At 56.2% G+C, this 21,197-nt stretch overlaps 1 protein-coding gene across 1 annotated transcript in view; it reads right to left on the bottom strand.

The window, feature by feature from the left end:
• TUB (TUB bipartite transcription factor) overlaps nt 1-21,197 on the bottom strand; it is a 65,687-nt gene that overhangs the window by 5,254 nt on the left and 39,236 nt on the right. Inside the window, 10 exon segments of the mRNA XM_070624278.1 lie at nt 43-214; nt 433-531; nt 2,118-2,235; nt 3,113-3,225; nt 3,524-3,721; nt 4,224-4,345; nt 5,406-5,573; nt 6,824-6,967; nt 10,404-10,566; nt 11,053-11,104. Coding sequence (XP_070480379.1) covers nt 43-214; nt 433-531; nt 2,118-2,235; nt 3,113-3,225; nt 3,524-3,721; nt 4,224-4,345; nt 5,406-5,573; nt 6,824-6,967; nt 10,404-10,566; nt 11,053-11,104 — 1,349 coding nt within the window.

Genomic DNA, 21,197 nt, shown 5'->3' with positions numbered 1-21,197 from the left:
TCTATCATGTGGACAGTAATGAGTAAGGGCAGAGACACTCACGGTCATTGCCATGGATGATCTGGAAGTTCTTCACGGAGGCCTGTGTGACGCGCCCATGGAAGTTGAGTACGTAGGACTGTGTGTCATCGTTCCAGACAGGTGTCTTGTTTTGCAGCTCGATGATACTCTCCGTGTTTTTATTCTGCCAGCGTGCTAGCAGTGTTTCATGCTCCTGGGAGAGCAGCCTCACATAAGCCCGGCCCAGGCCTTGACACCATGACCACCCCAAAGAGGGATCTGCCCCAGGGGTGGGGGTCGTTAGATTTCCCTAGACCTCCAGGGCTTCTCACACTGTGTCTCCTACACATATACACACCAGCTGGGGCTCTGCCCTTAGGAGCTCGTGTGAAGACTGGGATGAGGGGGAAGCGGGTGGGGGTAGAGACTCACGTTGCGGGGCCGGATGGAGACTCTCTCGTGAACCATGTTCATGCCTGGGACAATCACACTCATCTTCCGTGGCCCCTTGAAACCTAAGACATTTGTCTCCTGGGAAACAGAGAAAGAACTCAACACTGGCTGTCTGAGGACTCTACTTAACCTACTAGAGAGATGGGGGGAGGGAATAAAGATGATGGATAGTTTCCACCCTCTCCACTTGAATGTCTGATAGGCGTCTGTCAACTTGACATGTCCAGAATCGAGCTCCCGCATCTCCACTCTGCCCAAAACAGCTCGCCTCAGTTAATGGCACTCAGGTTTTCCGTTTGCTTGGGCAGACTACTTGGAGTCACACTTGACTCCTCTCCTCTCACATCCCACTTCTAATCCATTAGCAAATGCTATCATTTCTGCCTTCAGATTATACGCAGAACTTATCACCCACTCCTCACCATGACGATGTCTCACTGAGATCACAGTCATAGCCTTTAACTGGACTCTCTGTTTCCGTCCTTGGCCCCCTGCCCTACTCCCGTCATCTGTTCTCACACAGCAGCAAGTGGTCCTGTTAAATCGGATTGTTTTCCTCCCCAGTTCACTCAGCGTAAAAGCTGAAGGTCTTACCTCGCCCTGCAGGGCCTCACACGATTCGGCCCCATTACCTCCCTCTCCTCACCATTTACTCCCCACTGCGTTCACTCTGCCCTCCTTGCTATTCCCCCTATGTGTCAGGCACTCGCCAAGTTCTCCCCGACACCTACACGGCTGGCTCTCACTTCCTTCTGGGCTTAACCCAAGAGCTAGGTCAGTGTGGTCCTCCCTGCCATCCTTCCTAAAAGCTCACACACACCTGGACATTTCATATCCCTCTTCCTTTATTTTTCTCTTCTTAGCATTTATCAGGAACATCCTTTTTGACTCTATGTCTGTTTTACAGCTTGTCTCCCCCTGTTGGGGTTTAAGTCCCACCAGGGTATAAATTTATGTCCCTTGTTCACAACTATATCCTCAGTGCCTCAAACAGTCTCTGGAACATGGCTCAGTAAGTATTTGAGGAGAGTCGGGCTGCCTCCCCAGAGTTGACCAGCAGGTGGCACCGTAGGCTCATACAGAACAGCTATGGATTCCCAGTTAGCCTCCAAGAACTGCCCATGTCCAGATTAATGGGTGTACCAATCCCTCATTTTAAAATGAAGTGGAGAATCTCCTGTATTTATATTCCAGTCTGGTCATTTATGAGCTATGTGACGTTGGCAAGTGACCTAACCTCTGAGCCTCAGTTTCCTTATCCATATAATAATGAATAGGATTGAGCTCTTAAGTTGAACACTCAGTGAGATGAGTATGCAAAGGGCCTTGTGGTCCATGTAGGACCTGGAGGAAGGACTGGAGGGATGCACCAATAAGAACCCAGGCCTCCTGCCTCCTTCCCAGGCGACTCCCAGACTGGGCTGCACAGAGCCAGGCCTGGTTCCCAGACCTCCCCAGGCACATCGCCAGCTCTGGTCTGAGTTCTGAAGACAAGAGAGGGCCAGAGCCCCTTTCCCAGGCAGGGGCCACTCCACAGAGAGCAGCCCACCTCAGCACAGGCTTGTTTACCCACATAGATAGATGGGATAGTCCACAGATCAGGCAGCAAGTCCTGAGTGTCATGTCTAACTTGGAGACCAGAGACCCAGGAACCCAGGACTCACATAACACACAGCCGCCAGCTCCTGACGCAAGGTTCCACTTTCCAAAGTGGAGGATGACGCCTTCTGAGGGTTGACTCCATTGTCATAAACAGTGAACTTAGTGCCCATGAGGTTGGACCTGAAGGACAGGCACAATCAGTACAGGGTCATGCACCCTCTGCCCCAGGGCAGGGACCAGCTCAGAGTCTGTCCTATGAGGAGTGTGCAAAGCATTCTGAGCTGGGCCAGGAGCAGACCTGGGGACACACTGCTCACTGAATCCCCATCTTTGAAGGCGCTTCATGGGCAGCAGGCCTGGACTTGCTCTGAGTTGAATCAAAGAGCATTTCAGTTCAGTGAGGGGAATTTAGGGAGGTAAAGCAGTTCCAAAGAAAGTTTCCCTGGAGGAACAGGAGTGCTCCCTGTCACGGGAGGTGAGCAAGCAGAATGGCATCTGGCAAGGCCATAGAGGAGACTCAGCACCCTATGGAGTGTGGATGAGACGATCTCTGTCCTGGCCAGGCTGTGAGTCTTGGTCCAGCCCCATTCTCCAGCTAAAGCTTCTATCACTTCTAAGCTTGATTCATGCTCCCCAAATCTGGCACTCTGTTCCTCAGCAAACCCTCCCTCCCCGAGGCCTAGCTCAGAGCCTTTCCCCAACCCCAAGGTTGCTCTCTCTTCCCTCAAGGGCTCACTCTCAGCCCTGCCCCTTGGCACTGACAGTGAGGCTAAGGCGGCTCTTCGATGGTAGCCTACATCATCAGTGACATCCTGCGGTCTGTTCCATCACTCTTGGTGGGCCTGGGAGCAGCTCAGAGTGAGGTGTGTGAGGCCCATCTCCAGGTCCGGTTCTAGGCTGGCACAGACCTATGGTTGGATCTGATGGACAGAGAGGATCCTGGGAGAGGCTCTGATCCCTGGCCTAGAGCTCCTGCAGGGACAGGACATGCCTCTACAGAGGGCCTGCCCCTGCCCCTCCCTCCCACCCCACCTACTTCCCAGGAGAGTGCTGGTACCGGAGTTTCCCGATGTAGCTGTCCCCTCCTCGAGACAAGTCTGTTGGGTCCACAGAGATGAGGTAATTGGAAGTTTTACTCTTCTTTCTCTTCCTTCCCGCCAGGAGGAATACCTTGGGGAGTGGAACAAGGTCACGTTCCAGGCCCAGCCTCTGGTCCATGCACAATCATGGTGCCACTCACACACCTGCACTCACACGAGTGACTCTCCCTTGCTTCAGCTCCCGAACACACATATGTACACACACACGTGTGCAGTGGCAAACACAAAGGTATGCACCGACCAGGCACGGAGGCTCTGTCTCTGGGGGAACTGAAAGGTCAGTGTTTGATCTGAAGCTTCTGGTTACATTCCAGCCCCTAGGACCTCAAGCCTGCCTAGGTGAAACTGCACATCCAGGCCAACCTCACCTTCTTCCCATCCTCGCGGTCCAGGTGCAGAAAGTAGGTGGGGTACATGCCCCGGTCCATCCCCTTCTTGTCCCGCGTGATGCGGCACTTGATGGTGATACCCTGGGGGGCGGGTCTCAGTGCAAACTCCTCAAGATCCTGGACCTCAAGATCCACGGAAGGCTCTGGGACTGTCGGGCTGGGGGCCGAGGCTGCCTCCTACAGGGAGGGAGAAGAGGAGCCTCAGCCCCAGGGAGTCTGAGCAGCTGAAATTGATGGTCTGGGATCCAAAGTAACCTCCTGATGTGGTAGTGGTCGTGGTGGTGGTAGGAGATAGGGCAGGGTCCCTGGGATGTGGACCTGGCCATCCTGGCCCTGGGGTCAGCAGCTAACTTCTCAACCCTTCCCTCACCTCAGCAGTCCCCGGGGAGAAACAGCTCTTTCTCCAGGAGTGGGGGATATGGGCAGGTTCTCAGAGGTCATCCTGTCCAACTCCAGCTCCCCCAGCTCCTGGTCTGGCTGAAGAGAATGAGAGGCAGGGTGGGAGGACAGAAGAGCTCAGGCCAGAGAAACTCTTGATAGGCATCTGGGTCCAGCCTTTGGCTCCAGGAAAGCCAACTCTCCATCATTTCTTCACATTCACTGCACCTCTAACCTGGATGACCAGCCCTCCGAACACTGCCATCCACCCTCCTACTGGGCATGAAAGCTCCCCACTTACCTTGATGGACTTCCTGCTAGTAGCGGAGCTGGGGCGGGTGTTGCTGTTTAGCTGGGAGGAGCTGGAGCTATTCTCGTCCTCATCCTCCTCTTCCTCTTCAAAGCTCATGCTACTGGAGACACCTGGGCCAGGGAGAGGAGCAGGAAGAGATGAGTGGTCACACATACACACCCAGAGAGACACCTGTTCACAGGCAGAGTCACCTGTACGCATACACACACAGACAGTGCCATATGTACACACATACATTCACACACACTCCACACATATATCCAGATACACACGAGGACACACACTTTCTCAGATGCATGCATGAACTGGGGCTGATCACAATCCTCTGGGTATCCTCCCCCCGGCCCCCGCCCCAGCTTTGGCTCAGTCCCTCCATCCAACCACCCTCCTCTCTAGCAGTCAGTGTCCTGTCTGCTTTGTCACAAGGCCTGAGTTGGGCTGACCCTGCACTGGGAGCCTCCATTTCTGGCCTCAGGTCTACTAGAGGCCTTGGCTGGCATAGGCCACAGAATGTACCTGGGAATGGCCCAGCTCCTTACTCAGCCTGACGTGCGGGGCCCAGGGACTCCTCTTCTCCCCAGCCTGCCCAGGGCCCTCTGTCTACATGCTTCTCCCCATCTGGAATGCCATTCCCAGCCTCAAGTTGCCTCAACAGTCCATTATCTAGGAAGCCGTCCCCGATCAAATTCCTCAGAATGTGTGGCACTGCCGGGCTTCCCTCTGCCACACCTTGTGCCAGGGACTCCCTGGGGCAGGCCTCTTGGTGGGGAACCTTGGCAAGTTTCCTGGGAGGATCTGCTCTGCCTCTCGGCACCCTGGCCCTGCTTCCCCTAGCTCAGCAGACTCAGCGGGAACATCTTGCAAAAGCTTTTTCAAAGGAACCAAAGGGGAAGGAAATCTGTCCCCAAACCTAGGCCTTACTGGGGGCAGGAGCTGGGGAGACAAGGCCGGGCTGGGGCTGGTTGGTTACCCTGGTTCACACTTCTTTCCCTTCACTTGGCCTTATCAGGGGCCCCCACCCAAGTTTCTCATTGGTCTCCAAGTGTGCCCCCCACCAGGGCCTGGGAGGGGCTGGAACAGACACAGGAGGGCCATGCTCCCCCAAAAAAGGTGCATGTGGGACCCTAGAATTGAGCTTTGGGGGTGTCACTGGACCTCCACGGGGCTCACCCTTCCTCTGCATCGTGGCACGGAGGTCCTGCCCGCTGGGCCGTGTGCCCCCACCAGCTGCCGTCTCCCCGGCGTCCTGGGCATGGTCCGACTGGCCCACAGTCAGGATCTGCACTGCGCCTCGGGCCTCAGACTTGTCTTCTGCCAGTGCTGCTGGCCCGCTGGTGCCTGCAGGCCACGGACACTCCTGAGTCCCGTCCAGGGGCGGGAGGGGAAGGGGAGAGCTTGGATTCTCAGATGTCTGTGAAGTGGGTGAAGGATGAGTAGGGGGACCCTCTGCAAAACTTCATTTGCAAAACTGATTTTTAAAAAGCTAATGACTGCTGTCAGCCTCTTAATGATTGGCAAGCTATGAAGGGACATGGGCTTCCTTTCTTCTGCTGTTCCCCCAAATTAGTTGCCAAGGGTTGGTTTGCAATGCCTCAACTCCTAGGCAGACAGCAGCCATAAACAAAACCGACTGCATAGTGAAAAAGACGAGATGGAGAACGAGGATCAATCCAGACCATAGCCAGGGCCACCACTCGTTCCCAGACGTGGCCAGGTACACTTACTGATGCTGATGTTCCCTCTCTCTCTCAGACGAACACACATGCAGTAACTCATACACATCATTACAACACATGGCGCCCCGTGAAAAAGACTGAGGTTGGAAGAAACTCGCTTTCCCAAATGGACAACCTCCCATGCCACGTTGGCCTTCCTGCCCCAGTTGCCACAGCTTCAGTAACAGAAGCAAGACCCGGCCCACACAGGTGGCAGCCACCCTGCCTGGCTGGGCTATACCCAAAATGCTGCAGTCAGTCCCAGAAGCCTAGGGACCCTGACATACCACATGACCCCAAGGCCTGGAAATCTGCCATGCACAACGGCTGAGGAAACAGGGCATCCAGCCAGCAGAGACAGGCCTCGGGTCAGGGGCCACCATAACTGTCCTTGATCTCTAGGGATCTTTTCTGGAAAGGGGGGAGGAGAGGAAACAGACTGGCCTTGTCACCAGAGGGTGGAACTGGGATTAGAGTAGAGTGTCGAGGAAGCCCACCTGTTGAGTGAGTGCTGCACAAGCAGGGGGCAGGTGCCTGGGAGGCAGTGAGCCCCACTGGAGGGAGTGTCCCGGGTCAGGACGGAGGTAGCAGGTGCTCAGGCCAGGTGGGTAAGGGGCTTTCTGGGTCACAGCTGAGCTGGACTTCACTTCCCAGCAGTATGGAGGGCCTGCCCACACCCACGGGCTAGCCCAGGTACCCATGAGCTAGAGGAGGCCCGTGAGTCAGCTAGGTGGGGACCCTGAGTGCCCTTTTGTGCCTTCACTGAGGCTTCCCACCCTGTCCCTCACCTCCGAGTAAGGAAGATCAGCCACCCCCCAACCCTGCAGTGGGGGCCGGGCCTCCTGAGGAAGACTGCAGTGAAGGCAAGCCAACCTTTGTGCTTCCCCTTCTTGTCCTTCCTAGAGGCCCCGCCCTGGTCCCCCGTGGCGGCCGCTGCCTTGGTTCTCTTGGCTGAGGCTGGTGCTGTTGGGTGGGCAGCTCCCAGCTGCACACTGGCAAGTGAGTCGGCCTCTTGAACTGCTCAGGAGAGAGCCCAAGACAGAGAGAGAGAAATTGGCACTAGGTGAGACCAGAACTCCAACTCAGACACACTTCCCAGCACATTTCCCAGATCCACCCCAACACCCAAGCCCTACCAGGCCTCTGTACCACTCATCTCTACCAGGCAGAGATGCCCAGGGCAGGCCAAGCTGGAAGGAGTGGCACCCCCAGCCCAGTATGATAAAGTCAACAGCCTGGCCCACATCAGGATCAACCAAGATGAAGAAGAGTCAAAGCTCTGGGCCAGCGAACTGTCTGAGCCTAGGCAGGGGGAGGGAGAGTGGGAGAACGTGGGTCACTGAAGATGGTGGATGAAGACAGAAAAGGCTACATCTCCTGAAAGAGACCACAGCTAGTGCAAGCACTCCAGGGAGCCTGCACCGCCTTTATGGGATGGGCCCACAGGAGCCTGGGTGCCAGAGCATCCTGAGGCAGGATAATAATTCTGGGATACAAGGAGCTGCACACACCAACAGAGGTCACGGAAAGGTCACAGCAGGTGGCCTCTGAATTCTCCACACATTAGAACTCCAATCTGCTCAAATTCCTTGAAAAGTTTCTCATTGCTCTGAAGATGAAGACCCATATTCTCGTGCCAGTCTGGCTCCTCCACCTCCCTCCCTCTTGACCTCAGCCTCACTGCACTCTCCTCACCTCCAGGCACCCCAGGTCCCAGCCACATGGGCTCTCTCAGTGCTCTGTACATACTGCACACCCTCTTGCCACAGGGGCCTTGCGCCAGCTGTCCCACTGCCTGGACTGCCCTCATGACCGTTGTCCCCTCCCACTAACACCCACGCATCCTGCAGAGTCCACTTCAGGCATCACCTCCTAAAGGAAGCCTTCCCTGACCCTCTGGGAGCAGGCTCTCTGCCATTCACTCACAGAGCCTGGCTTCTTTCCACAAAGTACACCTTTGACATCTGTTTAACTCTCTCTCCCCTTCTAGACCTTAAGGTCCACAAGAGAACAGAGACCATGCCCGTTTGTGCTTACCCTGGACCCCTGGCCTCTAGTCCAGGGCCTGACACAAAGTAGGCCCTCAATAAATATTTAAGAAATGGATGAATATATTACATGAATGAGCACGGCCAGCAGATCAAAACCTGTTTACAGGGATAAACCGTCAGTGCTGACTGACGTCAGACTCCCTTATCTTCCTCTGGGAATGACCTTGTATTTAACACCAAGAGCCAGCAGAGGGCAGAGCAGGAGGCGGCTAAAGCTGCAGGTGGGGTTGGGGGGCACTCAGAAACACCGAGCCCAAGTCGGCCAGCCCCGTGGGCAGCAGCCTCCCCAGGGCTTTGCCCACCACTTAGAGCTGGGCAGAGACTGGGCCCCAGAAGGGCAGCACGCACCCCGTCTGGTGTGGAGTCTCAGTGGGGAAGAGCTTTTAGCTGATTCGACCTTGGAACATCCCCTGGCTGCTTCAGTTTTCAAAGCCCTGAGGCAGAGGATTTTTCCTCACTCTTCAGGGGAGGAAACAGACCCAGAGAGGGTGAGTGAGTTGGTCAGAGTCACAAGTGAGCAGGTGACCAGTATTGGCCTGACCAGAAACTCTGTCTTCTGACTTTGGTCGTGCACTCTTTCTGGAGGTGCTGCCGTCTTTCTGGGGCCTGGCATGGCCCCAGCACACAGTCAGTGCTCTAGAAACACCTGCCAAGATGACTGCACATCAGTGACTTGCAGGACTCTCTCAAAGCCTCAAGATGTTGGCAGGACCTAAACTCCCAGGAGCGGGCTTCCCTTGCATGTGCAGCCTCAAACGGTCAGGTGCCAGGCTTGGCAGGGCTGGGATGTCCACACGGCAGCAGGCCAGGCTCCACAGGACCCAGAGTACCCTTGGGAGAAAGTGTGAGGAGGAGGCTGCCAGGAAAGGGTGAGGCCAGGGGTCAGTTCTATGTGGAGCAGCTGGGGCCAAGACAGGAGGCAAGGCTAAGGTCCCTGACCCTCTCCTCTGAAGAGCCTCTCAGGTGGGGCGCAGGCATACCAGCTGTGGCCCCCGGTGCTGAACTGAAGCACACACAGTGGGGAATTACGATGAAAGAGCAACATAATATAGCGGAAAAGCCATCTGGAGTCTGACAGGCCTGGGTTCCAAGCCTCGGCCTGATGTTCACTAACAGTGTACAGGGGTGAGTCGTCGAACCCCTCTGAGCCCATCTCCTTATTGAGCGGGTGAGGAGAATGAGGTGTTGTGAGGATAAATGAGATAATGCAGGGAAAGCACCTAACACCAGGCTTAGGCCCTGGCCCAAAGACAGCCTTCATATTAGACATGAAATGGGTTTCCTCAGAGGAATGAGTGCCCAGAGGGGACCGAGTTTGTCCTCTGTGCCAAGCCAAGACTGGGCAGCAGGTGAATGAGACTCTGTAGTGCCCTCCAAGGCACAGACAAGGGGATCCAGTAAGCTAAGGGCTGGGTTAGCAGAACCTGAGACACTGTGGGGCAGGGTGTGGGGAGGGCCCAGCAGTCAGACGAAGAAGGTTAGTCCTGAGGTGAGGCAACTACCAGTAATTCGAAGTGGCTGGAGGCTGCATGTCCTGAGGAAGCCACAGAAGGAGGGGGGCACCTTGGTTGCTAAGGTTCCTTCCAATTGCAAAAGCCAGATGCCTGCGACATTCTTATAGTCACTATCTGAGGAGAAGCCACCAGGATTACCAGCACCAGCAGGGGGCAGTGGAGTCCGAGTCCTTTCAGGCTCAGAGAGACCCATCCTCTGTGCGACCTAGGGTGCTCTTAACCTACAAGAGGGATGGCCTTGAGCATAGGGATGAAATAGAGCCATCCCCCAGCCAGGATGAGCTGCAGACAATTGCCACCCCCAAGTGGGCTCTGCAAGATGAACCGGAGTGTGCAAAGATGGGAACTAGAGGCTGCTGGTCACCACGGCTCTGTGAAGGGACCTGCAGGTCAGAAGCCAGGCAGACTGAGGGTGTGGGGACCCCAGGGAGGGGAGGCAACAGGTGTCTGTCGCCAAGAGACACTAGCTGGCATGGGCAGGAAGCTGAGATAGATTCCTCTCAGGAGGCAGAATGCTGGTGGGGAGCAGACTGTTCCGCTCTTAGGAGCTGCCTCTTGCTCTCAGTGAAACGCTCCAGATCAGAAACCCAGACCATTGAATTCCCAGATCCATAAGGTTTCAGCCCCAACAACTGACTCAGGAGCCAACGGCCTGAGTATACGCAGGAGCCCAAGGCTCCAGGTCCCAGCCTCCCTCCGCTGGCCCCACTCAGCTGTCCACCTGGGCTGGGAGCCATACTCAGCCTGGGCACACCCTGACAGAATGAGCCCCCCACCTCCCTGGGTCAACAGGAAGTCCCTGAGAGCCTCCCTAAAGCAGTGCTGTGGTGTGAAGCACATGCCAGCACAAGGGCTCCCCAGGCTGGCTGTCCCAAGAGCAAGGTGTACCTTGGTAGCTGGTGCTGCCACTGCTGCTGGGGTAGGACTCCACCAGGGGGGCCTGCTCCTCCGACTGCCGGGCCCGTCGGCTCCGGGGCCGCCCATCGGCATTGGCCTGCACCATCAGGGGCTCCTGGCGTTTCTTCTTCTGCTTCTGCTCCAGCAGGGCCCGCTACAGAGGTACAGGATAGGCACAGAGGTTGGCAGCGTGCCCTGGAGGGCAGCCCACCGCCTCCACCCAGGAAGGGCTTCCAGACTGGGATGGCAGAGAAGGCCCTGCTTGCTCAGCTGAGTTCTAGAGGTCAATACGGGGTCCACAGCCCACTCTGGGCCAAGACCTTATGTCTTTGGTGCCCTGAGAATTGGGGTCCAGGAAAAGGAGGCAAAATTTAGCCCAGGTAGCTGCCCCAGCAGGATCACAGCAGATATCCAGCCCTCTAACTGCAGTCAGCCCAGCTGCCGGCCCAGCCAAAGCCCCATGTACTGCGGCAGTGCTAATGCTGAAGCTGGAAAAGCAGAGAGCTTCTTCCTCCCACCAGACAGGCTCACCCCAGGAAGGTGGACAACCCTTCCCCTCTGCCCTTGGAGAGCTGATCCCAGACTCTGGCCAGGACGCTGAGTGCTGACTGCCCTTCAACCTGACCCCAGCCTCACTCACCTGCCGGTCAAGCTTCTGCTGCCTCAGGTTGCTGCCCTCATCATCTAAGACACTGCAGAGGGAGAGAGGAGGGTTCAGGGCCTGCCCACAAGGCAGCAGGGAAGCCCAGAGCCCACCCCCAGCACATCTGGGTTCTTGAAACCCCTCCCATCACAGCTCCTGGGCACATGGGAGAGGGTGGGAGGGTGAGGCTACTGTCTGGGAACCAGCTCGAGACAGAAAGGTGTGAGCCACATTTCTGCCCCTTTGGGAGCTTATCTCCTGCTGGGATCCCTCCTGCCCCAAGGACTTCCCAGTCTGTCTGGCCCCAGTAAGTACAGGAGGAAACTTTCCCCTTGGGCCCATGAGCAGGGCCAGGCCTGACTGAGATCCAGGGGAACCTGTCCAGAGGCATCACATGCAAGCTAGGCCCAAAGCCCAGCTTCAGACCCAGGGGCCCACCCCCTCCAGCTCCCTCTCGGATCTCACCAGCTCTTTCCATCCTTTCTGGAGGAGGCTGGGTCCTCTGGGGCAGATTCTCTCCCGATCTGTTCAAAGCAACCTCCTGGCTCTCCAGGTGACAGAGTGGAGGTGCCAACACTGCCCATACCCTTCCCCACTTAGAGGGCTGAGGGTCCCCTCATTTGAGAGAGTGAAGCTAAGAAACCAGCTAGTGTCTCAGGGCAGGGCTAGGGCTGGGTGGGGACATCTGCAGGGCAGACACAGCACATCAATGCACAGCCCAGCAACCAGCCACCAGGTCCTTCCTGGCCACAGACATGGCACAGATGGCATCAGGGCATCAAATCCTAGAGTCACTAAGGTCTTGGGATGGGCAGCATCATCTCACACAGACTGGCCTGCCTCCCAGGAAGGCAGAGCACAAGTAGGAAGCTCCAATCACTTAGTTACCTTTCCAGTCCAAGACATATGCATGAGATGTAGGCCCACCCAAATTCTACAGAAGCCAAAGTCAGGACAGCTGCAGGGGTGGGGTTGGAGCATGAGGATCTGAGCTCTGGGAACCCCCAGCTTCCCTGGCCCAGTTATGCTGGAGCCCGCCTCTGAACGAGACTCCACGTGTGGGCACCTGCACAGGCATGCCCGAGTGCACTAGGTCTGTGTGTGAGGCTGCAAGTCTATCTCATGCCTGTGCACGCACAGAAGGGGTCCAAATGTGTGAGTGTATCTACACGTGTGAGCATGTACCTGGACACACATGCACGCAAATGCCTGTGGAAGAGGTGGGCGTCCTTGTGAGCAAGTGAGTACAGGAAGCATGTAAGGGGGAAAGTAGAGGTCAAATCACCCCGAAGACAAGCTGAAGCCATTTCCACCTCCTCCTGACAGCAGAAGCCCTTCCTAGGTGGAATAGTAGTTGACCTGAAATGTCCCTTCAGCTCATCCAAACTACTGTGTGTCTGTGTTCAAGTCCATGGACTGCAGACAGCACCACCCACCCCTGGCTTCCCCCATCTGCCTCCCTGGCCACAACCTATGAGGACTCTGCATATTTTTAACTGGCAGCGGTCCTACCTCCTTGACATCTGGGAGGGTATTTCCTGATACCCATGGGCTGCTCTGCACTCACGAGGAGCCCCAGTTGTGATCTGGGGCCATGCACAGAACAGCCTCATTCCCTGAACCCTCAGCTGCCAGGGCACAGGAAAAACCCTACTCAACAGACATGCTTCTGAGTCAAGGCCTCAGTTTATCTAAAACAGCCCACCTGCCTAAGAGTGCACAGCTGCATGTGGGACTCCCTGAGGGCATGACCAGGACCAGAGAACAGGGAACCAGCTCCTAACAATTCAAGCTGGCTGGGACGATGAGCATCTCATCACAGAAGGATGCACCACAGGACAGAGGGTGGCAGCAAGAGTTCTGAAGAAAGGGTGAAGGGACTAGAGCAAGCAAGAGCCCAGGGCCCTGCCAGGTCCAGAGGCTACACTCTTTCACCTGTCTCTCCACCTTAGCCCAATGGCCTGACTGAATAACGCAAGGGCAGAGCGTCTGCTCACACAGACTTCAAAGAGTTAGTCTGCAGACACCACTGTCCTCCGTGGGCTGCTGCACGAGCAGTGCATGCTCATTCATGATTTCCAGAACATGGATGCAAACTGCAGTCTAGGCTCTGTGTGGTACCTGGCTGACAGGCGCAATGCGGCCTGAAATCCAACCATGCTCTGCTTGCCAAGCTCTGTGCCTGGGCACGCATGGGGCAGCCTGTAATCTCAGTCATGTGAAGAGAGCCACAGGAGCCCGTGTCACCTCGTAAGACAGTGCTGGCTCCCCTTCCTGCCAGCAGGAGAGGCCATTTCATGGCTTACTGGGACGATGCAAGCCACTCGCACTTTCACATGGCAGGGCTGGGGCAATCATCTGGGTCATCCCTGGAACTGGGCTTGGCTGAACAGGACAAAGAAGATGACTTTGTGGTGCTGACGCTAATATCTAGGGTCATTCAGAAAAGGGGACATCCAGCTGAGAGGTAAGCTCACATTAGCATAGCCAACTCCAGAAGTGCCAGTCACTTTGGCTGCCCAACTGACACAAGATGGTTCCAGCTATAGTGGCCTCACTGCCCAGTGCCCCCTTAATGTCCTTAACCATGCAGTGGGGCCTTTTACCACCACAGGCCACTGTCCCACTGTCATGTACTTCCCACATAGTTATGCGCTGGGAAGGAGGCTGCCTTCCATGAAGACATTACTTCCTCTTCCTTGGCTCCCACCTCCATTCCCTGATGGGGGAGAATGACAAAGAGCCACGGGCTTTGGGAACATGGTTCCTGGGTAAGACTACAGGTAGAATGGATTAAACCACAGGCCTTCAGAGAAAGATAGATGAATACAAGGGCTAGGCTTCTGAAGAAAGTCCAGAAACTCAGATGCCCTGGAAGTGCCTAGACAGCCACCCACCACCTCCCTCACCACCGGACACGTTGGAGCAGCTGGAGGAGGAATGGAGCATGCAGGCTGGGGAGAAGCAATGTGTGCCTGGTGGGTAAGAATATGGCTGGCTGAGCAAGACCCAGCCAGGAGGGCTCACATAAACCCACCTAAAGGAGGAGGGGGGCAGCAGCACGTGGAGGCAAGCAGGCTCCTGGTGTTTCTAGGACAGCCGCAAAGGTCCGAGGGGGCCACAATCACGTGGCAAGGACAAGCTCGTACTCGGTGGGTGTTTTTGCCTAACAATGTATCTGCAGCACAACATCTGTCCCTGGTGAATAACAGAGACTCCCAGCAAACAGCAGTGTGTTGGGACAACAATGACAACAATGATGGCTGTCCCCAGGGAGAGCAGAACCGAAGCTACTCTCCCCTCCTCGGTGGGCCCAGTGCCCCTCCTCTCCGGCAGCCAGCCCTGCCTCATCTCCTACCACAGCACCTTCCCAGGCATCGGCCCTTCTCACCAACACTCCCCAGCCTGCCTCTTTCTAATGGGCACTGTTTTAGGCAGCATTAAACGATAACCACAAGAAGAGACAGTAATGGCTTTTTAATGACTTGGGCTCCAATTATGGAATCACTGCCAAGCCCAGGCTGCCAGCTGCAGCCCCGCCAGGAGACTCGGACAGGAGACAGGGCACTGATGGATGGGTCTTCCAGCTGACCCTGGCAGCTCCTTCATTATGGTCACCTCCTGCTGGGGGCCGGGCCAGGGAGACCCAGGAAAGCACAAAGCCACTGGCTCATGAGGGTCAGAGAAGCTCAGTCTGCCGTGTCCACCAATCCATCCACTCTGCCCAGGGTCAACGAGGTGGTCCCTTCACCTCGCAGGGAGACAGTCCCTCCACATCCCCTTGCTTCCCCTGAGATGCCTGACAGCTATCTGAAGAGTGAACCATGCTTGACAACAAATGAGGACAGGGGCACTTGTCCTGTGGGCTGGAAAAGCCAGACATGGCCAACATATTTAGGAAGCCGATTCTCCCACTCCCTCTTCTTAGACCCCACCCCTAAGATGCTCCAGCTAATCCATCAGAGCTGAGGGCCAGGCCAACCTAGGCACAGACCACACTCCATGCTCCTTCGCCCTTCCTCTTCCTGCCCTCATGCTTTCCCCTCAGTCACAGTGGAAGCTGCCCCTGCTGGACCCAGGAAATCAGGGAAGTGGGCTGTCAGGAGAGGAAATACCACCCAGGGTGTCTGCCTTCAAACCTGTTCTTAATGTCAAACCCCACCAGGACGCCCAGATCTGTGGCTTCTGTTGCCTAGCGGCTGCTTGTAACATCATGGAAACACAGTGAGGGTGAGAACACACAGTGGGGGTGGGAACACACAGTGGGGGTGGGAATGGGGGAGCAGCTCTGAAGGGAGAGGACCATGCTGCTTGCGAGAGTTCCAACCTTCCGGCCACTGGCTCCCAAACTTAGTAGGTGCATTAAAACTACTAGGGGCACTCAGCCCTCACTTGGTAATTCAGAACTGCTGAGGAGGTTGCCCCAGGATCTATCCCCCACATCACTCTCTCTTTTAAAGCAAGTGACAGAGATGATTCTAATGCTCAGCTATGCAAATAGGGACGATGAGCCACAGCTGGTGATCTCTAAAGAACAAAAAAGAAATTAGAGAGCTGCTACAAGGCTGGAAGTATGCAAATGCAGCCTTATGTTCAGTTGGGGAAAGAAATAGTCTGCAGATCAGTGAGTCTAACTAGGCCCCAGGTAAGACTGTGCAGGGGGTTAACTGAATAGCTAGAGGGGTGGTTTGAATGGTTAGAAGACAGGTGATCACTAGGAGCAAGCCCAAGTTCACCAGCAAGCCAGGAAACATGTCCTCAGGCCCTATGAGGAAAAAACGGGAGGGCACTACAGCCAGGCTGCCACATGGAATCACAGGGACCAGTGACAATAACTTGTGGGCAAGACGAAGCAATGTAAGTGGCATGCTAGTCCAATTAGACAAACATTCAAAGGTTTTTGCAACTATGGGTCACGCCATAGTCAAAGAAGGTTTCCAGCATCATGCTTCCCTTGGTTAGTGTGTTTATTGATGACCTGAAGACAAGGCAGGCCTCTCAGCGGACTCAAGGGTGATGCAAAGCGGAAGAGATACTAGCGTTCAGCACGGCAGTATGAACTCAGAAGACTCCGGAAAGCTACCAAAGGGCATAACAAGCAGAAACCTCAGTGGAGGAGGTCGAGTGTTACATGTGGGGACCACAACCAGGTCTTCCCCATGCAGGCAGAATGAAGGAGACAGGCCGGACATCATCCTGATGAAAGACTTTGGGGTTTTGTTTACAGAGGCCTCAAGATGACTGGTCAGTGAGTCAAAGCCATCCCACGGGATGGCGAGGGCTCAAGGGCAGCACCAGGAGCAGGGGTCCAGAGTGAGGAAATAACAGCCTCACTCAGCTGGATGCTAGACACGCCACACCCAGCACACTGCGTGTAGCTCCCAGACCCGAGCTGGAGGAGGGCAGAAAGCAACCTGAGGGCATCTGCAGGGCCCCTGCTCCCTGAATCATTTCCATCAACCTTGTATTTCCTGCTCCTTCCACCCCAGGTAGCAGCAAGAAGACTTCCCAAGGGGGCTTGGGGTGGGAGTGGAGACAGCTTCTCTGTGGATCTAGGAGCAGAGGCTCTGCTCCTTCTCCATTGTCAGAGGAAAAGCAGTGGGCCATAGCGTCTGGGGCCCCTCTGAGGCTGCCCCCAGAGGCAGAACTGAAAGAGTCAGGAGTCTTGCTTAATCAGTAATATTCTGCTCCCCAGAAAGCAGAGTGAGGAAGCGGTGGGAGGATCCTAACAAGGGCCAAGAGGAGGGGAAACGCAGAGACATGCTTACCCCAAGAAAGAACTTTCTAATGGCTACAGCCATCTGATGGAAGGTCGTTTGCAGGGATGCTACGGGGAGTATGCACAGAGGACTGGACGGCCTGGGAGGGCACCTCCAGCCTGAGGTTCTCGTTCTCTGAACTAGAGCTGTGCTTTTCCAGCAGCACTCCAGGAAGCACCATTGTGAGGGGAGAGAACTGCTTCCCTCAGGTGTGCTGAGAACCCGGGTGGGGCCAGGAAACCAGGAAGTCCTAAAAGCTACCTGGGGATGCCACTTTGATTCAAAGTAGTGGGCATCTTGTCTATGTGGGTCATGCTAGGCACACAGCCAAGAACCAGATGCAGTCCCCGCTCCCCAGGAGTTCAGGGCCTGGGGAGGGAGACACCAGGCAATGGCTGCAGGACCATGCAGATGGAACACCCAGGACAGGGTCAGCCATCACTCCCACCCAGCATGATCCTTCCTGTCAGTGCTCCACCCACAACTCATAAAAGCTTGTACAGTTATGCAGTAGGGGCATTTAATGTTCAAGAACACAGGTAAAGAGAAAACAGCAGATATGGGAATTATTAAAACAGAAAAAAATAAAAGGCAAAAAAAAAATTCCAACTGTTAAACTTTATAAACTAAACGGCTTCCTTCTGAATCAGAATGTGAGATTAATCCATGATCATTATGAACTGAGCCACAATTACTCTTAAGAAGATTATCATCAACTGTCATTGCTTCAAAGAAAATGAGCCAAGCCAGGGAATGCAGGGGCAACCATCACAGAGGGAGGAAACACCCACCAGGAGCGCTAACAAGAAATCGACCGACCTCTCGCCCCCAAACGAAATGACACAGTCCATTCTGACATGCTGTGACATTAGGGAAACCTCACACCAGAGCACATTCACACATGCCCATCCCCCGCATCTGCAAGTAAACCGCCTTGCCTGTCTTCTGCCCCAGTTTTCTCTGTGATCAGACAGGCATGTGGCTTTGACTGCAATCAGCAGCCCAGTTAATGCAAGGGGCAACTGCACCTCCTCCTCTCAGCCCAGGTCTCCCCATTCTGGAAGTCTACACCCCAAGTCCAGTGCTTTCTCAGACTCAGAGCAGGCTCAAAAAGATCCCAGCACGGCAGGAGAGATTCTGGGAACTTCTGAGTACAGATTGCCCCCAGCTAGACAACCAACCCTGCCTGCCACAGAGCCAAAGGGTGGGGGTGACAGAGCAATGGGACAGCAAGCAGGGCAGGGCCACAAGGGTGCTGAGCTGCTCTTCAGGGCTAGGTGTCCGGGGTGGCAGGATTCTGTGCTCCAGGTGGAGTGTGTGGGCCCAAGAAGGAATGAGGGGATGGGCGGCTTGGGCTTGGGCTGGGGCAAGTGCCGAATCACTCCTCAGGATGCCAGGGCCTCGGGCAATCACTGGAGGCCAGGGCCATTGCCCAGAGACAACCTTATCTCCCTGGGGCCCCCCTTCTCAGAGGCAGGCTTAGCCCCCTCCCCCAGTTTAAAGCAGACTTTCTCTGAGACCTGTGCACTCTACAAGTTATGATGGCCCTTGGCTCCTGGGGGAGGCTTCTTTGAACCATACCCAGGCCTGGCCCCCAGTCTGCCAGATCCTAAACACACCATTACATCCACAACCACAAGTGCTGCCCCTTCCCTCCCTTATGAGCTAGTCTACAGCTACCACCCCGCCACCTGCATCCCCATTCAGCTACTTCCACAGCACAAGAGGCCACTCAGCCCACAGGCACTACCCAGGCACCTCTGCTGGGTGGCTAGAAAAGGTTAATGGTACTTGGAGGGGTTGTACTGTCTTCTAGAAGGTCCTCAGGCCACATGTGTCAAGAAAGCCAGGATGCCCCAGAAACTACCTTGCCCAGAGCCTGGCTGTCCTGTGTGGGGTGGCAGCTCTTCTGAGTCAGCACAGCCCCAGTCTCCTGATGGGAATCATCTCCCTGGTCCATGTGAGATTCTGAGGAGTGACTGCATATGTCTGCAGGAAACCCTATGGGTGACTCATGAGTGTACATGTGTGTGTGTTGGCAGAGGGGGCACCCACAAATTCCAACCTGGGAAGCCCTGAAGCCCCCAAAGGAGCTGAGATTAGAAACAACAGCAATTCTCAAGAGAAACCCCGAATCCCCAGGCCAGTGACAGGTGCTTGTTTGCAGAAGGATCTGCTTTTAACAAGACTCAGGCGGTTTCAGCTGGTTTCCATTTCGGATGCTATCTGGACAGCTCAAAGAAGAGCTCTGTCAGAATTATTTTCTATCAGTGACTGGAATCAGGTCCCTTCCAGAAAGCAGGCTGTGTTATAAGGCAGGTCCTGGGTGTCTGTCTGTTCCTACCACCTACAGGAACGTGCACCTGGGCTAGCAATAACGTAGTGGACCTTAACAGTCCCGCACCCTTTTTACACACATGCCTCTCCTGGAGGCCTAGAGACAGCCCCGTAGCCCATGGCAACCAAGGAGCCAATGAGTGGCCAAGGATCTGGTGCTGCCATGGCAATGAGCTCCTTTCCAGTGGTAATAGAGAGAATGGAGTAGTAGATGGGGAAAGGCTGCCACCTGTGTGAAGCCCCGAGACCCTCCCCAGCCCCAACCTCCACACAGGTGGGAAAGCCCAGTTGTCCTTGGGACAGACGTTAGTGTCTTGGAACAGAGGGTGGCTGTGCTTCCCTCAGTGTGCCTGGGTTTTTGAGTGCTCTTGTTCATGTAAAGGCAGTTCTATGTATTAGGAGTTGGTGTGTGTCCGGGTATAGACCCATTAGGAAGTGGATTTCTGAGTCTCTGAAAGATATGAGTAGTACTTGTGAGTGGGTAGCAGATGTCAAGTATTCTCCAAATACAGGATGTGTGTGTACATGGATATGTAGGAGTGCACCTGTGTGAGCCCAATAATCAGTGTGTGTGTGTAGAGATACACGGTCCGTGTGTACATAAGCAGCCTGTGCTCTTGGTTCAGAATAACTGGCTCCAGGAATTCCTGCTTAGAGTGTGTGAATCGGCCAGCAGGAGCCTCTTTGGCCTAATGTGCCAACGTCCTGTGGTTGCACGCCTGCAGATGTATGGGTGTGCGCATGGCTAGACTATCCTGGCCTGTGACCTGTGTGCTGGGCCTAGGAGGGGGCTCCTAGCAGTGTGCACTCCCTCCCCAGCCGCCGGACACATGGCGCTGCCAGACCCAACAAGGCCCACACAGGCCCAGAGCACTGGCCCCTTCCAACAACCCGGGCAGATAAGGGGGGAAGCAGGGCAGGTGGGCTTCAGTCCGCTGGGACCCTCAAGGTTGCGGTGGGAAGATCTAGCGCCTCCAATACGCGCCCCCAGTGTTGGAACAGATGGGGCGGGTACCAGTGCCCTGCGTCCCGGCCCGGTGTCCCCGGCCAGTCTTGCGCCCCCAGTTTGGGGTGGTGGGCGCCCCCGCCCCGGCGCCCTCGACCCTGCCGCCCCACGCCCTCCGCGTTGGAGTTTGGTGCGCCGGGCCTGCGCCCTCAAGTTGAGGAGAAGGTGGGGGCCGGCGTCCGCGTACCTGTAGGGAATCCAGTCGGAATGCGGCTTGGAAGTCATGTCTCTCGGGGTCGGGGCGGCGGCTGCGGCTCTGGAGGCCGGGGCCCGCGGGGGACGGCGCGGGGGCCCTGCTCAGCTCCCGGGCCGCCCAGGGCCGCATCCTCCCGGGCCGGGGCGCTGGGCCCCGCCGAGGCCCACGCTGCACGCCAGGGCCCCGGCCGCGGGCTCGGCGAACGGCTGTCTGCGCTGCGCGATGGGCAAAGCGGCGGAAGGCGCCGTGCGCGCGCGAGGAGGCGGGAGAGGCGGCCCGCACGGCCCGGCGCGGCGTGAGGGGCTCGGTCCCGCGCCGAGGGCCCGGCCCTGCGTGGCAGCGACGGCCCGCCCCCTCCTCCCTTGCCCCGCCCCGGAGGAGACCCCACCCCCAGGCCGGCTCCCGCGCCTTCCCCGAAACCGCAGGCATCCAGGCTCCCCACACGTGACCGCGCCCGCGCCCGCGCCCACCTTGAGCAAACAGCTGCGCTCCCACTGGGCGGGTCCCCGAACTCCTCTGCGAAACGGAGCTCATTCTAACACCTACCTACCTATGTACCTGGCCTACCTATCTCCACTAAGGGATGGGAAAGCGCTGCTCAGATCGAGGGGAGGGGCGAGAAGTAGCGGGTGGGATCCAGTTGTGCAGGAAGGGGATGATGCTAGCCTTGGACCGAAAGAGGTCCCGGGAACCGCAAGGTCCGAAGCAGGAGGCTGGCCTTTCCGGTCCCAGTCGCTCCCCGCCAGGGAGTTCTCACATCCCGCCCAGGGAAGCTTCTTTCTTTGGTTTTCGTAGAGGAGGTGTTTCTCCCAGCCCAGGAGTCCCTCCCGTCTAGGCTATAGCA

The sequence above is a fragment of the Equus przewalskii genome, chromosome 6, assembly GCF_037783145.1.
Source record: "Equus przewalskii isolate Varuska chromosome 6, EquPr2, whole genome shotgun sequence".
Classification (NCBI taxonomy): domain Eukaryota; kingdom Metazoa; phylum Chordata; class Mammalia; order Perissodactyla; family Equidae; genus Equus; species Equus przewalskii.
The sequence above is the reverse complement of the archived record's forward strand: the minus strand, read 5'-3'. Positions and strand labels throughout refer to the sequence as shown.